General features: G+C 34.2%; 1 protein-coding gene across 5 annotated transcripts in view; it reads left to right on the top strand.

Moving 5' to 3' along the window:
• The window catches only part of CSMD3 (CUB and Sushi multiple domains 3), a 1140077-nt gene that overhangs the window by 770909 nt on the left and 343491 nt on the right, over positions 1–25677 (top strand). For all 5 annotated transcript variants that reach the window (XM_081069899.1, XM_081069900.1, XM_081069901.1 and 2 more), the window contains 2 exons: positions 2788–3003; positions 5206–5394. In XM_081069899.1, coding sequence (XP_080926025.1) covers positions 2788–3003; positions 5206–5394 — 405 coding nt within the window. The remainder of the gene's footprint in view (positions 1–2787; positions 3004–5205; positions 5395–25677) is intronic.

Below are 25677 nucleotides of genomic sequence, written 5' to 3' on the forward strand. Positions count from 1 at the left end.
AATGTGTTGTAAAAATGGGTATTCTGTTATTGAACAACAAGACAAAGGTGGAAGACTTCATAAATTGTGGTTTTGTTGTTCTCCATAAAATAAGACTCTGCTGAAAGTTAACCAAAGCATCCTATTATTCCCATGCACAGTGAATTAGTGGAGTTTAAAATAGTCTTTCTTGTATTACACAAGAAAATGGAGGGCTACATACTGCTTGCTATGTAAATAGAGGTTTAATTAACACTTAAGGTTTTGCATCTTCACAGGTTGCAAGTGTTAATTAAATCAGTATTTACATGGCAAGAAATGCAGATTTAGATGCCTTTCTTTTAAGAGCCAACAAAACTTCTTGCAAATAAGAGTATCCCAAAGTGTAGTCAAAGTTATATCAAGGTGAATCTCTTAAAGCTGACAGAAATTGTCAACGTAATATAGTCTAAACTCTCATCCAGTTTAGCAGTTTCTACAGAGTTTAAGAAACACGATGATCTGGACTGATATTGATATTTTCATTGACGGGAAACTTAGTTTTAGGGAAAAGTTGTTCAATTTTTGTAGTTTTCATTGTTTGACAATTATTCTGTTACTGTTACCCCTGTTCTGCTTCTGAAGTTAAAGAAAAATAAATTCATTAAATAAGTAAACCATAATCCCTGCTCCAACCAAAAGTTTCTTAAAACTACCAATGACTGTTCTGTGGCCACCATGTTTTTCATGTTTGCTACCCCAAAACTGTTATCACAGCCTTTTCTTTCCAGACTAAACACTTCCAGTTCCTGCAGTCTTTATAGTAAAATATTTCCATCATCATCATTATTTTAATCACCTTTCTCTGGATGTGTTCCTGCTTATTGATATCCATGGATATTAATATTCTAAAACATATATTCTTAGTTTTACTCTATAAAAGAAATCAAATCGACTTATCTTAATTTCTGCTATTTTGTTATTTTGTAAGTTTAAATAGCAGTTAATCTGGATGGCAAATCAGTTACTGCTTGCCATATCAACACCTCATTTGCATTTATATCTGGCGGTGTCAATTGCCACTTTTATACTGAAGCACATTTGAAGTCGAACTCAATTTCTGAACTTCTTCTAAAGGGACTCTTCCAGTATTGTGCACTGAGGAGAGAAGAAAATTGTTCCATTTTGAAAAAGAATTTGAAAAACAGTATCATCGTACATTTCCAATATTTTCCAAATAAAAATTTCTGGTCTGTTATGCAAATAAAACATTGCTTTATCATTGCTTGTGTTTTCAGTGTATTTGTTTTGGTCTCATTTTATATCACTTTGTGTTTTTTTTTGTTTGTTTGTTTTGTTTTTGTTTTTTTAAGAAACAATGAGGACTACAAGAATATCTAGCATTTGGAACTAAAATGTAGATGAATATTTGAAAATGTCATTCATCATACTCTGGAGTTTTGGGATTTTATATAGAGGTGTTTGTGATTTTTTTGAAAATTTCAGCTAGAAAGATAAAGCACTCAAGGGAAAGATGACTACAGTAGTAATTATGTATTTCACTGGGGACCTTACACATAGAATGGTGTGTGTGTGCATGTGTGTGTGCGATTGTTAGTCTTTTACATGTATTCTAGACAACATAATTAAAAACTCACATGAGATTACAATGCAATGCCACACCACACTCACCAGAATTGAACGAAAGAAAAAGTCAAATATTCTCATGTTTTGGTGAGGATATAGAGCAGCCAGATTTGGCAATGGAAGTGTACAATGGCACAGTCATTTTGTAACACAGTATCATGAGACAGCAATTTACACAACAGAAATAAGGACATGTGTTCTTCAAAAGACATACTTGAAGACATACTTGGCAGCACCATCTACATTTGTGCTAAAATGTAAATGTTGACCGTCAACTATTGAACAGATAAATGAATGTGGTATATTCACAGAATGAAATGTTGTACTATAATACATCATGACAAGTAAACAACCCACAAACTACACACAACAGAAATGAATTGCATGTACAAAATGTCAAGTAAAAGAATTCAGAGTGCATTTTATGTGAATCCATTGTATAAGCTACAGAAACATTTATGTAATGTAGTAAAACTGATCTATGCTGTTAGATAGTGAGTGGTCATTTTGACAGTGAAATGACAGCAAAGTTGAATGAGGGGGCTCTGTGTGTTGGCAATGTGTCTAATGATTCAAGTGCTGTTTACAAACGTGTTCAGTTTGTGAAAATCCAATGAGTTGAAAACTTATATATGTGTTTTTCAGTGTATGATATGCACAGGTTGAAGTATGTGAAAAACAAAAGGAGAGTCATTGTACTCATTTAACAAATAGCTACTACTCTCTATGCCTGCTTTTTATTTCTCTTCTAAAGTAGAATTAAGCATTTTTGTAAGTTGGGTGCTATGTTGTTTGGGGGATTGCAGAAAGAATTGAAGGACGTATGTAAAATGTTTGCCAGAAAGTTGCACTTTTATTATAAATAAAGAATATAATTTTTCCTTAAAATTTTCAGAAAACTAAAGATTTCTTTTCAGGCATTGATTTTTAAATTTTATTTGCAAGTATTTTTCAAGACATGACTCACTATATCTCTTATAAGGATATTTAACCTAGAATGTTGGAGGGAAAAAAAGTTTTAAAAAGAAAGATAGTATTAACTATACATTTGAAGTACTTTGTAGCAGTGCCTTTCATTTGCAGAGAAATCAATTACAAGGAGGATCCTGGCTTTTGTTAGTTTCATATTCTGTGTTTTACTAATATACTTCATAAGTCTCATTTTTCTCTTTGTGTTAATAGGTGTGCAATTCAACTTTCACACCTTTCATTTGGAAGACCACCATGACTACTTACTGATCACAGAGAACGGTAGTTTTACCCAGCCACTGGCACGCCTAACTGGTTCAGAACTTCCTTCAACAATCAATGCTGGTCTCTATGGAAATTTCAGGGCTCAGTTGCGCTTCATTTCAGATTTTTCAATATCATATGAAGGATTCAATATTACATTTTCTGGTAAGAAAATGGACAATAAAAGTTCTTTGGGTAACAGCAATAACAGAAAAACAGATTTTAAAAAGCATGACAATAATTTGTATCTGACAAAACAGAGAAAGTAAAATAACAGAAGAAGAAGAAGAAAAAAACAGCAAAGAAATAGCTGTTAACAAATTTTAAGAAAGTTTGAAATACCTAGAATAAATCAGTTAATTTCCTAAAAATTAGAAATGTAGAAGTACATAATTACTCTTTTTTTTTTTTTTTTTTTTTTTTTTTTTTTTTTTTTTTTTTAACTTGCACTCCTGCAGAATTCTGAAAGAGGGCAAACCTGGCTAAAATGACTATTGAATTTAAAAAGGAAATTCAAATATACATTTTAAAGTTTCAATTAAACTTAAAAACAAAATGTAAATTAAACCAGTGATATTCTAGTTTTATGTATCTTGGAAAAGACATAGTTTACAGGCCAAGATTCAGATAAACTTATTCATTTGGAACTAGATGATTTAGAAATAAATTAATGTGGTTATCCCTTTACCCCAGAGTAACCTCATTTATAGGCAAAATTATGATTTGGATTTCAGAACACAAAATTTATACGATCAAAGTGAATTAAAAATATTTCTGTCAATTAGATTTTTACTTTCCAGTTAAATAAAATAGTAAGAAAGTTAATTATTTTTTTAGCATAACAATAAGTAAATCTTATGCCAATTTGCTAACTTGAAAATTTAATGTGTTTATATATATAAAAATCATACAAATGCTAACCTTGTTCTTCACTTATTATTCTAGTATTTGCACAGAAATACTTGTCTTACTATATAATTTAGGCATTCCATAATGAATAGTAAACAAGCATAAACAGTTTTAACCTAGAATGTTAAAAGTATGCCCAAATAAAAGCTTTAAACAATGTAATGATACTCATCAACATGAAACAATTCCTTTTGTTCTTCATTGCAATTATACTGTAAGTTCTCTCAGAATATTTTTAGATAAGCTATGTTTTCTTAGGACGGTATATGAACTATAATGTTATTCAATTAACTTTACTTTCTCATAGTCTAAAGAATGTTTAGCTATTCATTTTTATGATGTCCATTCATTGCTTCAGGAAGTTTTCTCATGAGTATATCTGTAATACAAAATTTTTCAATGTGTGGACACTTCAGTCTTACAGAAACTCTTGCATCTGAAGTCAGATGTTTTTCAGAATATGAACTAAGTGAATTTTTTATATGCTAGAGGCATGAGAGCCTTTGTCATTTAGACTAACACCATTAAGTAAAATGCATTTCAAAAGTACAAATTATTTCATTCCAAATGTTATTTTGTGTTTGAAAATATGCATCTATTATACCATTATTATAAATCAAAAATGTATAAAATGGAAATGTTTCTAATTCAGAAGAAAGAATATGAAATAAATACCATACTTTGCCATGTATAGTGCAAACTTTTTTGCCTAAATTTGTGAGGGAAATATAAGGATGTTCATTACACATGGGTAGTACTAATTCTGTGTCTATATAAATGTTTTTAATTCTTTTATTTATGCTAATGATTTGTAAGTATAACTCTAGAAATCAGTAATGATATCCATATGCAAAATAACCTAGAATATTATTGGTTTTGTTGAACTTACAACAAACTTGCAACAATGAGAAGTTCTTGGCCTTCTATGATATGGAAATATTGTAAATTTGTTACCGGCACATCAAATTTCTTGTACCTTGTATCTGTTCTGTGTTTTGCAATTATTCGTTACTTAAAATTTCTTGTACCATAATGTATTAGAAAAATAAATGCTAAAATTCCTTTGTAATATACAAAACAAGTACCTAAATGTAAGCAAATAAAAATTTGAATTAAAAAATTAAAATGAAAGATTTTTTTCCCCTGAAAGTTTGGGCCAAAATCATGGTTGTGCATTATGCATGGCAAAATATGGTAGCTATATTTTCAATTTGTCACTCAGAAGGTGACATTTTCTTTTCTATATTGATTTTCCCACAAAATTATTCATTAAGTTATTAGATCTTTTACAAAAGAAGAACACCATGTGTGCCACTTACATGTTCCCATAATTATACATATAATTACTTTTTAAATGTATGACTAGGCCCTAAAAGCATTCAGTTTGCAAACAATAGGGATATCCCTTAATACTGGCCACTATCATATCTGTTGTCTCCTTCTCTGCCTAATTTACAGAATATAATCTTGAACCTTGTGAAGACCCTGGAATTCCTCAATATGGTAACCGAATTGGGTTCAGCTTTGGGGTTGGTGACACTCTGACCTTCTCGTGCTCATCAGGTTATCGACTAGAAGGCACATCAGAAATCATATGTCTTGGTGGTGGCCGACGAGTGTGGAGTGCACCTCTGCCAAGGTGTGTGGGTACGTGGTCAGCTGCTTTCATTTGCTTGTATGTGTAGTCACTGTTCATGGAGTTGCATGGTTATACACCCTTCGTTTTTTATAATATGTTGAATTTCTTCATTTATTTCATATTAGTTATTTCAATTTTGTTTTCCACTTGGCAATCTGGTGTATCTCAAGTAACTTCTCAACTTCTCCATTCAAGCAACCATGCTTCTAAATTTGTTTTCAGATGATGGGAATAAGGAATTAATAGATAGATAGATGATAGATAGATAGATAGATAGATAGATAGATAGATAGAGTCACATTTAGAGAGCTTACAGAAAATTACATTATCATATTTTATTTTAGTATATGTGCTGCCGAAGCGAGCACACATTATCATATTTTATTGACAGATGATTTTTTATCACTTCTGACTGAAATTTTGATAGTATTTTGTAACATAGAATTAACATGAATGAAAGATGGTCAGAAAAAATGTGTCTAATAAATAATAGATAACTTAAGGGCAAACGAGGTGTGTATTGACTAAGTATGTACAATCTATATAATTAATTATTATTTAAGAGTAATTAAGACAGCAATTCATTGGAGGTCATAAGATAAGGAATAGCAATAACTAAAATATTGAAAGTTTGGAGCCACCACCTCAACCCTTGGAAATAAATGATTTGAGTAATAAAAAGGAACAAAAAATTCTGTAGAGACTTTGTTAAAATAAAATAAAAATAAAAGACTTTGTTTTATTAGGACTTAAGTCATTCCCTATTTAAAGTAATAAATAAGGAGGCAAGAATTTCCTTAGGTCATTAGCCATTCAGTAGTTATCAGTACTTACTTTTATGATAACACAAGATGCACATAGCTATTTTATAATTATTTCCTAAAGCTATTAAACCTCTCAAAAGCATATAAGTTACAGTTAGTAAATTTAATTGTGGGCCACAGATTTGTGTAAGTTATAATACGAGTATACTACAAAATCAGGCAAATTGGTAGAGACTTGATCTGTGGTTCAAGAACTTGTTCTTTGCTATGGAGACCTCAGAAGAAAATGAGAATGAAGAGGATACCTTCTGTGCCTTATTCAGTATATCGTCCACTTCCTGTGGATTCCCACATCAATTAAAAGAATGATCTTCCAGGTTAATGTGGGTCTGAAGGCTTTTATAGTGATGCGATTGTTTTCACAGCCCATATGGGTTATATAATGGACAAGTTGTTATATAACAGATGAAATTTCTTTTCAAAACCCCAAGCATTTATAGAAATGGCACAAGCAACCATAGAAGCTTGAAGCTGGGAGGTGATGATCAGTCACACTCTCAAAACATCTTTTCCAAGAAGCTATGTAGGATGCAGTCCTCCTGTTTTGTGTTTTGTTTTTTTTTCTGCATTTTTTTTTTTTTTTTTTTTGGTGTTTGTTTCTTTTCCCCTGCAGTTGCCAGATTTGGAATTCCCTTCCTTACCTAAATTGCCCTGTTTGCATTTTTGTTTGGTGTGAATATTTTCAAAGGCCAGTTATTGAGAACCTTGGGAATAGTCCAAGTGAGGGCTTCAGAGTGCCTGAGTTTACGTCCTCATCATTTGCTATCAGGTTAATACACTTTTCTAAACTTCATTTTTCTCATCTGCAAAATGATTACAACAGCAACACCTAATTCATTGTTATGAGTTTGTTACGAAGATTACATGCCGATGACATACCTACTAGTACTATCGCAGGAATGTAGGAAGAATTCAGAATTGAGATGTTATTATAACTTATTATTTTGAGTATAACCTGTTGTGTATTCAGGCCATCAATCTAGTTTATAAAACCAGTTGTAGTAGGGAATGAATTTCATTTCATAAAACACTAACATTTATGAGTTTCTGCCAGGCTCTTTCATATATCGTTATGTCACTTAATCCTTACTATAATCCTGTTATTATTATTCCTCTACTTTTTCATCAGAAGAACTTGAGTCTTACAGATAAATAACTTGTCCATGATCATCAAGGTTGTAAGTGACAGAAACATGGTTTGTATCGTCTTTCTCATTCCCAAACCCAGCGTTTTCCCACAAATGATTTTATCTCAAAAAGCTATAAGGAAATGTGAATCTCAAAGGACTCTAATTCATACAGAGTTAATTAATATGTTTTCTCAAAGTGCCAAATACATACCCAGCTATTACACAGTCAGGGAAAAAATTGTTGCATGTATACTTTTAAGGTTTACAATAAATTTTAATAAGTAGATTCATGAAAATCTGACTTTGCAAAAAAGTAACTTCAAGTTGTTTTTGTTTTATTAAAGTATTTTTTTTTTGATAATAAGTTTATTGGTGCCTAAATCTTTAATGGGAAGGATGAAATAAAATCACCCTGGGGGCAAATTTAGAAAGCAAAGTTATTGCCATGGGAATTATCCCCCCATTTCAAATTAGCTGTGCTTTCTTTTTAGCTTATTGAAATTTACAATTAAGTCTATTGATCTTAATAAATTCTACTGTAGGTATACATTTAAGTTGCAAGATGGGAAAATCTATCCTTTAAAAAAACTGACATTTTAAAAATTTTACTTCTCTAATTATCTTTTAACTTTTCTTCACTGCTTTGCCTATGATTTAAATGTTTCTTTCCAGATTTCTAGTTCCATATATATATATATATATATATATATATCTCATATGGATATGATATGGATATATATATATGATATATATATATATCATATATATATGAGATATATATATATATGGAATACACACACACACACACACACACAAGTGTGTACATACGAAAGGTTGGACAATTAAGTTCACGAACTTTCTGCTGTGCACTTACACTGTGGCAAGTTTGCAAATTTAATTGTTCTTCGCCTCCCCCGAAAATATTTTTTATATTTTGTTAACATTTCCAAGTTCACAATCATTAGTCATATAAAATACATGTTTTATAACTAGTCATATGAACAGACCCAATTTCAGCAATGCTAGTTTATTTGGGCACTTTGTATTTCTTCTTCGATTCCTTATACACTTCATTTCATATATCTCTCATGCCAGTTCTCTATTCCATACTTGCTTGTAAACCATTGTTTAGTCCTTAGCTTTGCCAACTTCATAGAAAACTTCTGTTATAATGGGAAAATTATAAGTAGGTTGCATTCCAAAAGTTTGCCTGTGTTTCAATTATCTGGAATCTATATGGTCTTTCTGTGGCATAAGGTTGCAAACACTGGACACATTTCCAGACAAACCATAGGTGAGGTTTTAAATTTTATGTCAAGTATAAAACTAATACCAGCATGCTAAAATGACTATGTCTACATAGGTTGTATATGAAGGTGTCTGACAGTATAGAAAGTAACTGATAAAGCTAATTTTAGAAACTTTTTTGTTTATGTGTGCTTAATTTTGATTCTAAGTTTAGTGTATAAGTTGGTCAATGTCTTTCAGTGTCTGTTGGTAGAATTTGACTAACATTATCTTAATTCTGAATGTCAGATGAGTAATAAGAGACATTTTCATTTAAGTAATTTCCTGAGTGACCTCTGCTTTTGTGATTTAAGGTGATATTTGAACACATATTACAATATAATAATACCATATTTTGGCCTTTACAATCTAAAAAGGATTATATCATGCAGTGTCTGTCTCATTACAAAAATCCACCAATGTTGTGAATTGTAGATTTAGCATAAATACCAGTGGAGACACAAAATGTCTATATAAAGCTCAAGGCTGCACGCAAACTTAGGGGCAAAACCTCATGACTGTCACGATGTTCTGAGTTCCTGGCATCTGTTTGGTTCACAGTAGCTTACCTCCGCCTTTGACTGAAGGTTTCAAAAAGTCAGGAGGAAACCTGGCTGTAATTGTAGTTGATACATGGCTTCAGAGAACTCCTATGTTGTCCTCTATTTTAATCAGAGGAACTTCTTCAACCCTGACCCGTATATCTGGGGTTACTTAAGTACAGGAAAATTTGTAGAGGCAGGAGTGAATCTTGATGGAAATCAAGAGGATACCACCAGTTCAGAATCAATGATTCTTCTCCCCAAGTAGTGGCCTCCATTACAGGTGTATAGTTCGTATTTATACTCCAGCTTTCCCTAAGGTATGTGACCTTTGGGAAGTTGTTCAGGTCTCTTTGCTGACAAGGTTTCTCAAATGTAAAATGTGAATAACCACATTCATGATGCAAGCAAGCTTATACCATATTCACCCGAAAATAAGTCAGGGTCTTATACTGTATTTCCCGGAAAATAAGACCTGGTCTTATATTAATTTTTGCTCCAAAAGACACATTAGGGCATATTTTCAGGGGATATCTTATTTTTTCATGTACAACAATCTACATTTATTCAAATACATTCATGTCATCTTCTTCTGGAACATCGTCATAACATACTAAATGTTTCAATCTGGCTGATGATCTTAACTGGGGCTTATATTCGGGTTAGGTCTGATTTTGGGGGAAACACGGTAGTTCTAAGCAATGAAAGACATGTAAAGCACCTAAGGCATTGCTCAACACATGACATTTGCACAACAATCTTTTGTCCCTTTCCCATGTGCCTGCAACTCTCTGCACCATATATTCAATTCTCCTAAGAGCCACAATGACTGATAGCTGCAAGAAGTGATTTTCACAAACCAGCAGGAGAGGAAAGAGAAAAAGAGAGAAGATGAGAAAAATTTAATGTGCTATCAGCACTTAAACCCTTCACACATATAATCTCATTTACTACTTAGTGATCAAGATAACAGTTTTACCTTTAAACAAATACACATCTATTATTATGTTTTATACTTAGGAAAAGAAACAATAATTAACAAGCAAAATGATATTTTAGAAAAGATATTTTTTTATAGTTAAATGATTGTCCTGGACAGCCATGTTTCTAAGGAAATTAATATGTCTGCTTATTTTTATAAGTGGAAACCAAATGTCCAAAAGAAAAAACTGCAACAACATATGAGTTTAAGAAGGTTGATTTCTTTGAAAATAAGAAACACTGTCCTAGGGTGGCTGATTAGCTCAGTTGGTTAGAGCATGGTGTTAATAACACCGACGTTGCTGGTTCAATCCCTGCATGGGTCACCATGTGCTGCGTCCTCCTTAAAAAAAAAAAAAGGAAACACTGTCCTGTTTTTGGTCAAGAAATAAACACCTGATTTCCTTTTGTGAAGTTTGAATTGCAAAAAAAAAAACTGGCATTTCCATTGTCATATTCCTAAATCAAGAAAAAAAAAAAAACAACTTGTATGTCTTCACTCAGCCTCCAAATATACCAGGAACCAAGCCAGGTCATGTTGTATATAAACAAGGAGCTAATGAAAGAACATGTTTTAGAAAGTAGATTAGCAAATTAAATATTAGTAATGATTTGTTTTCAGGCAGGAGTCCACACATTTTGAAGTCATTTTAAAGACATTAATTCATTCATCCTCAAAATGTTCCATTTGATATATCTACTTCTATTTCGAATTTTATATGTCATTAATTTTTTATCTGACCTTGGACAAGTAATAACATCTTACTTTAATCATAACTCAAATGATAAAAAATGATAACTCTACATTGTACATCTACATGTTTCCTCACCTTTATGACTTTTTAGATGATATATGCTGATTGTTATTTATTATTTACTTTAAAAATGAATGTTAATAGGAGAAATGAGGTACAACATATATGGGCATGCTTCGTACTATCATTGTAACTTCTCTGTAAATCTAAAACTAATCTAAAATGAAAAGCTTGTTAAAAATTCAAACCACTGAAGGAAGACAAAACACGTGCATGACGGAAACAGTATCCAGAATGTGAAGAATCAGTGCACATGTCCTATTAATGGAACTGCATCATGGACTGTGAGCTTAAACCAATGAGTTTGGGATTTATAAAACGATGGATTTATGGAGTGCCTTTTATAATCTCCCTGCTCCATTAGTACATGAGCTTCTACACCTGATCACTGTAGGGGACAAGTGAATATATGCTGTTTCATCTGATGGTTGTGGGCCCCTTGCTGATGGAGACTGTATCTTAGTATTGGTACCTCCTGCTTGTCTGCCACCATCTTCGTCATGTCACAGGGGCTTATTCTGAGTATAAGACAATAGAAAGTTAATTCAATATGTGATCATCATGAACCAAGTTAATCAGAGTAGACCTGCCCATAGAGTGATTCACGTCCATTGAATCGGTCCTCTGTGTTATTAATAGTCTCACATGTCTTTGGACAAAACTGTTTGAATTTTAGGTTCCTAAAAACACTGTGTTCCTCATACATGTCCTCATGCGCTGACTATAAATCTTACTGCAAGCCAGAATCTGCCTGATAACGGGAACAGAGTTCATTTTGGGATTATATTGTGGATACAGATATCTTTAGAGTTGAGTTACAGAACGGGGCAAAAAGTGAAATATATCGGGGTGCCAAAATAATGTATACGGGTGGACACTTTGGTCAACGTTGCTCAAACAGTAGTTTGCTGTAATCAGAAATGTCTGGATGCTGATGGTAACTGCTTTGAGCACCTCTTGTAATTGCAGAAGTCAAACGTGACTTGTATTCATCTTTTGTTATTGATATATATTGAGTATTGCAATTTTAATACAGTTTCCCTTTCTAAAAATGTGTATACATTTTTTGACACCCTCTGTATATCAGAATCTATGCTTCAAGTTTATGTCCTTGAAGCAATGGCGATAGTGAGGATCTCACACCAGAAAGAATCACAAAAGTACTGAAGAAACTTCTTTTCTCTTCAATCTCTGAGTGACCTTTACTTGTGGAGAATATGCCCAAGTTCAGAAATGCCTAAAGCATACTTTTCTTTCATCTGTTTCTAATAAACTTAACCTAGGCATAACGGGAAACAGGCTGAGAAAAAGGGAAATGATTGGAGCTATAAGTAGTGTTTTAAAGGAAAATGTTGTAATATTAACCTAGAAAGCATGCAATTCTTTAACTTGTCATCACACAAACTAATTGTGGCTTTATATATATTTACTTAATCAGAAGGTTACTGGTTTCTAGTATATATCTGTGTCAGAAAAGAAATATTTTACCTGACGTAATAATAAAAGCTAATATTTGCTGTGTGTTTACTATATGCCTGGCATGGTCTTACAAGATTTGAATAAAGACACTAAGGCAGAGGAATGTTAAGTCATTTTCCCTAGCCGAATATATTAACTATTTTATTTCAAACAGATTAGATTGGGAGCAAATTTTTGCTGTATGCAAATGTAAGGCATAAAGAATAAAAGCATTAAATAACCCAGTGTGGTTCTGATATTCCGTTCATGTCCTCAAACTGGTTCTTGCTTACAACAGTGACATCTGTGGCTCTCAGGAAATACTATCATTTGGCAGTGTAGATAACTAGAAGAGATAATTAAATGTTGTACTTGTAACTGAATTAGATTTTGATGTCATGTCTCAGGAGAGGGTAGGATTTAATTGAAGTTGCAATAGACTGGCAGTACCTAAAAGCCTTTTGAAACTAGGAGGAAAGGTCATTGTCACATGAGGTAGATCGTTTTTAAAATCACTACTTCCAATTCTATGATTTTCTAAAGTCCATGGGTCTATTTGTTTTGTATAATGTATGTATCTTTTTTTTTCCATTTCAACCTTATGATATTTAAAATAATAGCGAAAATATGTATGTCCTTAGTACAGAGGGTGATTTCTAATAAATGGTTCGGTGTGACATCTGGTAATGCATTAAGCTAAGATATATTCAAATGTACCTAGGGCTTTGAAAACAGACACAGGAACATTGGAACAGACTAGAACTATCAATTAGTAGCAGTGCCTTGTACTAAAGAGCCAATCACCCTTAAGTTCAGTAGCACTGATGGGGGTGGTTTAAGGTGAGTCCAGGAGAACAGGACTGTGATTATTCTGCCTGGTAAATGTACTCAGCCCCTAACTAAGGACATGTAAGAAAATGAATTTCATTTTTTTCATCATTATTTTTGTTTCTATCTGTTTTCTCTTTAGCTCAATCTTCCCAATCTCAAATCTAGCTCCTTCACTGCAGGATAAAGCAGCTGAAGTCACCCTCCTTTGTTTATTATACCAGGACGGTTACCATGGAAATAATGTAAAGTTATAAAATACACATCATAAGTTAAATCCAGAATCAAGAAGGGACATATGGGTCAGGTCTGAGAGAGTGTGCTTCTTTATATAAATAGTAGCCTTGGTGATCATAGAAAACGTCAAGGTGAATTACTGAGAAAACAAAGAGAAAAATGAACACAGAGCTTTAGGAAGTTATCTGAAAAATTTAAATATTGCCTTTCAAGCAGGTGTTTTAGAAAAAAAAGGAGTTATTAACCCTGTCACAAGCTAAATGTCTAAGTATAAGCCATTTTCCTACATTTCTGCATTATGCCCAAGTACTCTCTTCATAGCGCTCTTTATATCCCAGCTCAATCATTGGTATGCTCAAGGTGTTGGTGTCATTTTTCTTTTCATGCTGTTTTAATCAGTCGACAAAAACAATGTTTCAAAAGGTGATGGATACCTTTTATTTCATGTATTTTACTATACCTTTCTGAATTTGATGTTTTAGTATGCTTGGATACAGAATTCTGCAGGCATAAAATATTGACCTTTTCCTATCATGTAAAATTGGAATCTCAACTAAATTGATCACTATTTTCTAAAAGAAATCCTGGGTCTGGTTTGCTCTGGAAAACCTTTGGTTCTTTTTTTTCCCCCTCCAATATTGGGCTGTTTTTCTGATAATGTAAGATAATTTCCCGCTCGTTCAACCATGGTATCTAAAACCACTTAAAATCACTTGCCTGTGTAAAACACTATACGAGTGTTTCACCACCCTACCACTGTTCCCTATCTGTCAAAGGAAAATTGAGTTATACCATTTTCTACTTTGAAAATTTGTAGAGGAATTCCTCTGATTATGTATGGTCTAGGCTCTGTATGCTACCTTGTGCAAAATTCCTTTATTCATCCAATATGTGTTCATTTGATCTTTACTCCATGGTAGTTTCAAAGCCATCCTGCCTCCTTCCTTCTAAATAAGGGCAAATTAAAACTATCTAGTGAATTATGTAAAACTATAAACCCAGCACTTTCCTGCTACCCACCTCCAACCCAAACACTCTTCCCCAGGGAAAAAGATCACAATAGTCAGCTATGATCAGGAATATACTGGGGCTCTGTATTACCCTCAGGTGTATGGGGTTGAGACGAAAGGCTGAGATACACTGATGAAGAGAACAATCTTATACTGAGGTTCCTTGCAGTCTGTATCTAATTGTGATCTTGGAAAACATTAACATGCCATTAAAGGTTTCTGTTTCAGGTACAATTTCAAAAACAATTTGATTCTATTTTATTTATTGATATCACGGTGCCTTTCTCATAAAAGTAAAAACAAATAAATGTACTAAGAAAAACCTAAAGAAAATCAAGCAGGAATACGGATGGCATGAAAATGAGTGTGGTTTAGTGAGCATCAAGGGATTTGTGAGTGGTTGGTTAGTCAAAACCAAATACCCTAGATATGGAAATCATATCTTTAAAGAATTTTCAGCTATTTAGTAGTCTGACAAAGGAGCTATAATGGAGAGAGAAGAGAAATAACGTGGTCAAGTGCTTATCATGTACAGGGCAGCGTGCCTGATACTATAAGGTTTTTCTCTCATTTGCCCCTTACAACAATCTTATTAGGTAGGTATTAATATTTCCACTTCCCATTTTGAGAAATCAGTGGCCAGAGAGGTGAAGTGATTCACACTGAGTGTCACAGATGGTAAGTGAAGTATAGATTTGTCTATCTTCCAAATCTTGTAGTCGTATTCCTTAATTCATACTTTATTTGAATTTTTCCACAGTTGTAATAATGACATATAATTAAGTAGCATGATATTTTAAAAGCATATTGCCAATCTGTGAACAATATATATATTTTAATTTTTTTTAGGGGGGAGATGAGAGTGGTTTAGGGACTAAAAATAAAATTATGGAATTTGCCAAAGAATTTTTCTTTTAATTTATTAACTTAATTTTCAGGACAAGTATTTCTATGATATTTAATTCATTCCAAATTTTCTAAGGCGTTTACAAATCTGTTTATTCAAGTTATATATGTTGTCCATAGAAATGGTAATAACAGGAATCAAATTTCAATAATATTGTGATATGACCTAGCTAAGGTTACAATTAGTCTTTTCTTTGTGCATGAATGATGATATAACATTGAACACTTTCAAAAAATTTAATATCTATTGCTTATATATTTTTTTTCTTCTTATGAATATGTCCCCTCCATTCTCCAAATTAAGTGCTGTCACATTAATGGATCACAGTTCTCTCATTAAGCTCTCTGACATTTTAACTTTGGGAAACTCTAAACTCAGCCCTTTGAAATTTAGTTTTCATTCAGTCAATCTATTCATTTATTTATTTATTAACTTACCAAACTTAGTTTGAGTGACAACAAATGTTTGATACATTGTGCTTGATGATGGTGATATAGCAAAGATGAATTAGATATTACGAATTAGATATTTTATTAGGACATGTTTATCTAGTCTACCATCCAATAAAAAATTAAATCGGTCAAATTGAACAAATATTTAGTGAGCATTGATTTGGATGGAAAAGATAAAAATATAAACATACTTTCTCATCAAGGATCTCTACTGTATTGTAAGGGGAAAAAAATACCTAAGACTGATTATGATACATGAGATGAGAATGAGAAATAACACCCATAATGTAGCAGAGAAGGATAACATTTTGTGTGTATGTGTGTGTGTGTGTGTGTGTGTGTGTGTGTGTAAAGACAGAAAACAGCTTCTCAAAAACGATATTTGTAAAAGCAAGCTGGGTTTTGCCAAATAGAAAAAAGGTAGGTAAAGCCCCTTACACGAAGAATATCACATAGGTCAAATAGGTAAAAATAATGTGTCTAAAAATCTGTTTTGAGCTCACTCTTTTTTGAGTTCCAGTTCAACTATAGGTGTAGTCAACGTGTAGCTGACACTTTCTTTTTTCTGCTTTTTAATCAATTCATAGAGGTCACATTTCCTACAATGATAAATAGTTCTTATTTCACATGATTTTCTGTTTTCTTCAGAAGCCTTCATGTATAATTTATTAGAATTGATAAATTTATTATTAATTGATAATAATAAGTGGCAACACTATAATATTTTATATAGTACAGAGTCTAGACTTGGAAAAACAACACACTGGGTTTAAATCATGGTTTCACAACTTAGCTGTTGTGACAGGCTGGACGAGATATTTAATCCCTCTGACCCCCATCTGTAAAATGGAGATAGAATTAAAAAATTATTTAAGTTTATTGAGTTCCTACTATGGCCAGACACTATGTTAAGTGATTTACATGTATTAACACATTCAATCTTCTCTGCATAATGATGTGGAAAAGTATCATCTCCATTTTACAGATGAGACCAATGAGGTACAGAGAAGTTACTTATGTTGCCCCAGCCCAAGATAACACAACTCTCATTGCTTGACTTTTACATTGTTATAAAGAGACCCTTAGCATGAAAGAGTTTAAGTTCATTCTTTTACGTACAGGCCAAATTAGAGGGCCTACTCTATCTTCAAGAAACCTAAAGCTGAAAACACAGCAGTCATTATTGCTTGGTACAATATGGATAAGGGCTGGACCAAGTGAGAGAGTTTGAATGGTGGAGAATTTTGTATGCTATGTTAAGGACTGATAACCATTAAGATATTTTAAGCAAAGGAGTAATATGGCCAGATTCACATTTTACAAGATCTTTTAGATATTTCCATGTATGAATGACAGATTTTGGGTTTCCCTAGCTTCAGCATGCTCTACTGAAGTTAGAGAAGTCTAATAGGAAGGGATTCTAGTATCCCATATATAAGCTCATGGGGCAGAGCAGTAAAATTGGAAAGGATGGAGCAATTGTAAGAACTGAAGACTATCTATGTTAGAAATCTTCAAAATGTTTGATTATAGACTCCTTAATTTGTTCGAGTTACATGCAACAGCAGTTTTTGCCTGGGAAGATCCTAATTCCTGGAATCAATTTAGTAGACTATCTCCAATTCAGAGGCAGATTCTTGGCTTCCCATTCAGAATTCACAGAACTCCTCTTATTTATGCTTCTCCAGTGCTTTCATGGCATAACCAGACCTCAGGCCATTCCAAGAACCAACCTCCTCCTGAGTATATCACCGAGAGAGAATAAGAAGAAATACTCGCTACTCCTGTGGCATGAAATCCAGCTCCAGACAGAGGAGGAGTCCAACTGAATACACAATCTGTAATTCATGGGAGAGGTCCAGGCTGAGAAAAAAATTACAGATTTTCAGCAAATAGATACTATTAAAAGCCATCAGATTGGACGAGATAAGCAAGGGAGTAAGTGGAGACTGAGAAAAAGCCAAGCCCTGGGCCTCGCCAATGTTTAGAGATACGGGAGATAAAAAAGCCAGCAAAGGAGACTGAGGAGTATGGAACATAGGAGACAAACAAGTAGAGACTGATGACATAGAGGCTAAATGAAGAAAGAGTTTGGAGGAAAAGAGGGTGATACCTACCCCAAAAGCTTTAGACAGGTTAAGGTGAGGGGTGTTAATATACATAGCAATGTGGAAGTCATTGGTGAACTTGACAAATGATGTTTCAGTGTAGTGACAGGGTGAAAGTTTGAGAAAAATAGGAGAATTTCAGAGTGAATCTAGACTACTGTTTTGAGGAGTATTGCTGGAAAGAAGACCTGTGTAATGAAGTGGTAGCTGAATGGGAATGTTAGATGAAGAGAGTATCCCCCTGTCAGGTCCCGTGCGACCAGGGTTGTGGGGAGCGAGGAGGGCGGTGCAGGGTTAAGAAACACAGTAGCCAAGAATAGAGTGCAAGTGGGGCCAAGGGACTGCAGCTTCAAGGACTGAGCCCCGAATTGGGCCTACGCATAGCTTTTATTAGTTAGGTGGGGAAGTAAAGGAGATAAAACTTGTCAATCTCAAGATCTGTGAATCCCATACATCATAATAGGAAACTGATTCAAGCCAATCACCCTTGCCAGCAGGCAGCAGAACCTTAAGTCTCAGGATAAGTACTTCCCCAAGGGACAAAACCTACATGCATATGAATAGATGGAGAGCACACCATTGAATCACTTCCCTGCAGGTTGTGGAAAGGAATGCAGCCACAGAGGCAGAGGCTTTCCTTAGCCAGGAGAAGGTGGGGGGCTGTGCCCACCTCTATCAACCCCATGGGTTCTCGTGTTGGTCCCTACTTGGCTCCACCTGGCTTGGGTTGTCCCCTTCGTGAGGAATCATACCTGTCATTGGCTGACCAGCCATCTTTCTGGGGCCAAACAGAAAGACGTAAGGTGCAAGCACAAAGGTAAAGCAAAGTCCCTGAAAGGATCCATATCACAGACTCTTTAGGTGCAGGTACTAGGAGACAGATGGGTAGGCTGCTGCATGGCAACATCCCTCCAACTTTTTATGATAAAAATTTTTAAATATGCTTCAAAGACAAAATAATAGGATGTTCCTATAGGTACCATGAAGGTTTAACAATTCTTGAAATCTTGCCATATTTGTTTTTATATTATTTTTCGGCAACCTTTGAAAGTACATTGCAAACTTCAGCTATTTCACCGCAGAATATTTTGATAAGCATTTCAAAAATAATGCCATTCTCCTACATAAATGTAACACCATTACCACACTTAGAATCATTTAACATCCAGTCTATATTCAAATTCCCCTCAATTTCCCCTCAAAAGTCTTTTGTAGCTTTTGTTTGTTTTCCAAATTAGGATCCAAATCAATTTTCAGGCTTATAGTTAGTTATGATTCTTTAGTCTCTCTCGTTCTTTCTCTCTCTCTCTTTTCCTATAACATGATTTTTTGAAGAGACTGGGCCAGTTGTTATTTCATATTCTGGATTTTTCTGATTGTTTTCTTGTTGGGTCATTTAACTTAATCAGTTCCACTCTCCCACTCCTGACCCACCCCCACCCCCTTTCTGTTTGTCATGTAAATAGCAAGTTAGGTCTAAAGACTTGTTTAGTTTCTGAGTAAGCATTTTTTTCTTTTCTTTTTTTTAACCGCATTCCTTCATGGGTGATGCTTATACATAATTAGGTGTTATATAAAATCTAGATGCCCCACTATTATGGGTGCTGTTGGACCACGTGATTGAAGGAGTTTTTGTTTGTTAGTTTGTTTTTCATTTTTTTATTTTTTAATTTTTTTTCATAAGATAGGAGACACATACACCATGTATATATGCTAAGGAAAATGATCCAGTAAGGAGAAATTGATGACAAATGAACACCGGGATGCCATTGTGTAAGCAATAGTGATATAGAAGCAGAGAGGGTCTGCAATGTACAAACCTTAGGAACACATATGTTCACCAAATGTAATGGATCACAGGAGAAAAGCAGCGAATGTGGGCACAGACCAGTAGGTGGGATAATGGGGTGCTGTGCTAGTAGAAACTTGTAAGAAGTTCCTTTCTCTGTGATGTAGGAAACAAGATCATTAGCTGAGAGGAGGATGGAGGAGGAGACATTAGATCTTTGAAAAGAGAAGTGAAGGTGTGAATAGTCATAAAAGAGTGGGGGAGTGAATGGATTAGGAAATATGGAAAGCACCAAGAAGTAGGATAGAAGTTATGTTTCGAGAGAGACAATGAGCCCGGAGTTCAAATTTAGTCAAGACACATAGGAGGTGATAGGTGTCTGCAACAAGAGACGTACAGTCCAGTAAAATATGATTTAAAGCCTAGAATGAGGGAAGGAATAAGCAAAGGTGAGTAATAGCAATACTACCCCACCTCCAGGCCAAGTAGGAAGTGGCATATGGGAGGGAAAAGAACCACTTCTTGAGAAGATGGCAGAGAAAGCGATGACATGAATAAAAGCAGCTGCTGAGCACATAATAAAAGACCAGCCATCGATCTAAGATTTTACATATATGTCATCCTCAGCCTTTCTATGCAGGCACCATTATAATCTTCACTTTATAGATTCAGAAACTGAAGGTTTCTGAATCAGGGAGGTTAAATAAAATATCATGCAGTCAATAAGTGAAAGATCAGAAATCATAGCTCTCAGTCTGATTCCAGGGCCTGTGAATCACTTTGATTCAGCTGCCTTTTTATATAAAGATTATCCTAACCAAAAAGAGATACGAATAATAAATTTGAAAGGAACCGAGCCCCAGAAAAACTAGTTGTAAGCATTGACTTAACCATGGATATATCCTGTAGTATATGATGGTGTAATTAACAGAATGGTTCAGTATTAATACTCCTCTTGAGGATACTGATAAAATCTTTAGCAAGTAGTAACTTTAGTTATTGCCTTTATTCTTGTATGGGTCTCCAACTTTCTTTTTCGTCCCTTTTCTTTGTTGCGCATTCCAATCACCAGTGTGTATACTCTGTGGTGGTCCAGATTGACTAGTAGCCTTCGGAGAACAATCTAGGTTTTGTAGTCCTTAAAGTGCAAAGAATTTGGGAAGCCTTTCTAAGAAAAACAACTCAAAATTATGAATGTAAGGTTAGACCCTTGGAAGGAACCTGTGCATGTGAGGAGACCTAAAACTTCAACCCATCGGTAAAACAGGTGGGAATGATTCCTGCTGGCATCTTCATTGCAGAAAAGCTGCAATTTCTCCTTTTTGCAAAGACACAATACCAATTCTTAAAATATAAGTGTTCTGTCTTGACTAGAGCTTAATAACCATATATCTATTCTTCATTCTATTTTTATTTCTGTTCCTAATTGCTATTTCTCAACTCGAGTTAACTTGAGAGCTATAAGAAATGCAGGTCTCCTGGGTAATTCTTCTACAATGTGAAAGTCTTCTGCTTTTAACAACTATTATTTCCTAGTTTGAATCTTACTGTACGCCATGATGTTAAGCAGGAAAAAAGTATCACTTTTCTGATTTTTCTTTTTTTTTTTAAACCGAGAGGACTCTTCCATCTTTATCCAGAGCACTTTCCTCATTGGTGTTAACTCTTTCTTTTAGAAGGTCTGTCTTCCTTTTGTTATCACACCTGACTATGCATTGGCTGCTTTCCTAAGTTACTGATATTTAATCACTTCATGCCATCCTGCTTATAAATAATTGGCATAGTAGAAAGACTTTGGAATTTTAAATCAGAGGATCTGGATTTAAGTCCTGACTTACTACTTAAGAGCGATGTAACAAGTCACTTAGTACTCTGACCTCAATTAACTTGCAATTGAAATGGGGATAAAGTTATTGGGAGAGGAAATTATGTGGGAAAGCATACTGTAAAATCAAAGACTATGTTGTATTCTGTGTTTGCTAGTTATTTTTACATAGGTGACTATGAATAATTTGCAGTAAAGTTCTCACAATCTACATTTAACTGTAGATAATTAAACTGGTTTGGGGTGGGTTGGAGGGGCAGTCAAAGCCAATGTCTTTAAAAACAAAGCTGAACCATTTGTTCCTGCTAAACCCTCTTCTTTGGGAGGGAAGACAACGCTTACCTTTGTGTAAAACTCAGCCAGGAGTATTTTACAGATAATCCGGCAGAACCCTCCATGTTAGAGCTATTTGGTAATAAGGCACTCCAGATTCACAACTACTTCATGGAAGAGGAACCCAGAGCTCCCAAGTAGCTGCGGCCAGATGGGTTTCAGCAGCTCCAGCAGTGGGGAGTACCACAAGCCAGCACCCACCTCAGGCCTCTTGTCTGCGGGTCCTGTCTCCCCCTAACCACCTGTAGGTTTTTATTCAGATATTCCCCCTGAAATTTGTCCTCAACTAGGCCCACCCAGTTTATCAGATACATTGTTATGTGTCAGCCTTCAAAGGCAGAGTTAAAATAGACAGCAAATGGATATCAGGTTGCATTACCTTTTCTTTCAGGAATTTCTTCTGCTCCTACGTACATACAAAGATGCAAAAAAGGTAAAAGGAGTGGTCCTATTCAACCGCACCTATAGCTGCCAACATGGATGCTGAAGGAAAGGAAAGGTGAAAGTTCTCTGTACACCTAAATAGTCTGAGTTGAAGGCACAGAAAGAGACTGATAAGCACATATACACACTTAAGTTTCTCAGTGAACTCATGCCCCATGCATCATTCATTTTATTTTGAAGGTTTTGAATAAATAGGAAAAATCTCAGCCCTTGAAATCAGCTGGTCAGGGCAATAGTCCTAGGATTTGACTTATAAATTCAAAAAAAAAGGACAGGTTACCTACATCTTTCCTGGCCACGGAATTTGTGTTTTAACATAATCTGAAATTTTTAACTTTTGACCTCCAAGGTTCAATGTAAAATGTGTTCTTTTAAACAGCAGAAAAGAGACCCTTTATTCAGTGAGATAAATACAGAATTGAAACTGCTGTGAGATTTACTGATGAGCCCGAATATTTTTCAGCTATTGCAGGTTGTTTTCTTTTAGGCATATTTACATGTAATCTACCCCAAATTGCAAACGACTTTACTTGTGCTTTAAACACTAATTCATTCTTTTCCCTACTCTGTTTTAATAATGGATTGGGCCAGAAGTATGCATGTTTTAGGAAATGGTAATTTTATTTTTTTAATGTGAAAAAAAAAATGAAATAACCTGGCTTCCACTATAGCATAGGTGTTAATATTTTGCCTGAATAAGAAACAAATTCTAACTCAATGTTATTTTCTCTTTGTGCTGGAACATGGAAAATTAAGTTCATATACATTAATGTTAATCTACTCCTCTAAGTACGTATAATCTATATTATTTTGTTATGAAGATTTTATACATGTATCACTCTCAAATTTTTCAAGGAAAACAAGCCTCTAAAGAAACTACTACACTGTATAGTGAGTGCCTTGTTGACCTTGCATATTTCCATGTAAGGCATGTATGTGAGGCTTGTCTGCAGTCTGACTTCACTCTCAGTAGAATGTCCTGGGGTTTCTTCTGGAATAAGAGATTGATAAACAGCCTGATGAAGTGCTGCCAGCAGGCTGTTTCTCATTCATCTCCCCAGTTTCAGTTCAGCACAGGATTTTTTGCGGCTCCCCCCTTAGGGTGCATTTGCAAGCTTCTCTGTAAGCCTTTAAAACTGCTTGGCTATAATTTAGAGTTACCTCCTCAATGGCATAGTGACCTAAAACCCATGCCATCTGTCGTTGTACTTCTTTGGTTTGTTATCATCCTGTGGGAAAAGGGATACAGGGAGAAGGCATGCTGATTTTGTGTTTCTGTGTGTATGACTAATAAACTGAATCCATTTGGACTTGCTATCACCTTACCAGCAAAATCTATGGAGGAATGATGAGCCAATCTATCATCTGCAGTAGTGACCTTTGTGGCTTTTCTAGCCATCACACTGTTACTGAGGGATTGATCGACCACTTGATAATGACATCAGCCATTAGAACAGTGTTCTGAATGCAAGCCATCAATAAATGCCTGCAGTTTACTTATCTTACAGGGTAGGAATTCTGTGTAGTGGGAAGAGAACAATATATGTAACACAGGTATTTTCAAGCTATGTATGTTGATGTATATTTCAATATCTTTAAAATAGGAACAAGACATCTAAAAAATACCCACATTATACATGAGAATAAAATGACACAATAATAGATATCATTTGTTGAATGTATACTGGGTACATGGCTCTATTCCAAATCCATTGCACGTACTAACTTATTTAATCTTCATGAGAGCACAGAAGTCGGTACTATATCCTCATTTCGTAGATACAGATACATGAGATTAAGTAACTTGCTTGACATCACCTAGGTAGAGCCCAGATAAGAACTCAAGTATTCCAACTCTAGGCTCACATTTAATTACTGTGTTATATTGTGCTTCAGGTTAATATATGATGTTCCCAAACATTACCATTTCAATGGTGGCTCGTAAAAGGTCCATGGTCACTCTTTGTGGAAATGTCTACTTCTCAAAATTAAGGGGAGAATGGGATTTTTTTCTTTCTTTATTCCAGAGATAATAAGTTGATAATGCATTACAGTAAAAATAAAACTGATACTTATTTCACATAAATATTCACATATGCAGATTTATATAACATAATATTTTCACTGTTCCTTTTATACTTTGTTTATAGTAAGTAACTCCAATGTCCCTAGGGGCAACAGATATATGCCAACAGACTGCCCCAGAATTCCATCACTTTTTCTCATACAGCTCATAGTGCATAGGTTACAATTTTGTCTTTCTTTAAGAGCCGCATTTGGTGACAACCTATTATAGATTTTGTAAATAGTAGTTACATTATTAGTTACATTTTATGACAGACATATTCTGTATCTTGTCCAAAGGGATTATAAAAATCTTTTATCTGAACCTTTTTGCTTCGGGTGCAGGTATTTTTCTGCAAGCTTCTAGGTACCTGTTACCATGTTATCTTAACTATCTGAAAAGATCAACAAACTTGCAATTAAAATTTGCAGGTTCAGTAATTTTACAGCTACTTTTTTGAGCATTTAAAAAGACACTTAAGGAGATGTATTTAGGTTTTATTGGCAGGTTAACTCTTAGGAATATAAACCTATATTTGTTCACCTTTTGTTAAATACTATATACTGTCATGGTTCAAAGCTCTTAAATTAATTCCATCTAGTATGGGTTGGGACAGTTCAAGTTCATGTGTTTTATGATAGCATCCGGTATGCTACATTTTGCATGATAAAAAAGGTTTTACTACTTTTAATTTCAGCTTAAAATTTGTTCAGGCTATACTTTTTTTTTTTGAAGTTTAATTTGTTGTGGGTCTTTACAATGCACAATATTTTTTGAAAAGTCAAAACATATAATTCAAGAGAACTTTAAAGTGATAAAAATTGTGGTCATCCAAATTATTAATAAATCACATATTTGTAATGTATTTTATAGAGTAGCATGCTTTGAAGTTTTACCTGAATTTTATGCTCTACAAAGCTTAAATGCAGCTCTTCAAATAATAACCTGTCAATTCTCAAACGACAACATAAAAATCTCACATTTGGGTAATATTATTTTAGCATAAAATGTGTTTTTGGTCTTTTAAAGAAATTTAAGACATTAAGACATTAAGTAAGACTTAATTAAGACATTAAGTAATTTTCTACATAAGTTAGAAAGCCTTTAATTGGAAAAAAATATATAGCTAAATTTAGTTTTTGTGTTGTAGCCTTATCCCTTTAATTGAGATTTTATATATATATAAATTGTCATATATATATATATGACAATTAGCAGATTAATTCAGTATAATTCAGTATAATATTAGGCTCTAA

Source organism: Rhinolophus hipposideros (genome assembly GCF_964194185.1).
Source record: "Rhinolophus hipposideros genome assembly, chromosome: 13".
NCBI lineage: Eukaryota > Metazoa > Chordata > Mammalia > Chiroptera > Rhinolophidae > Rhinolophus > Rhinolophus hipposideros.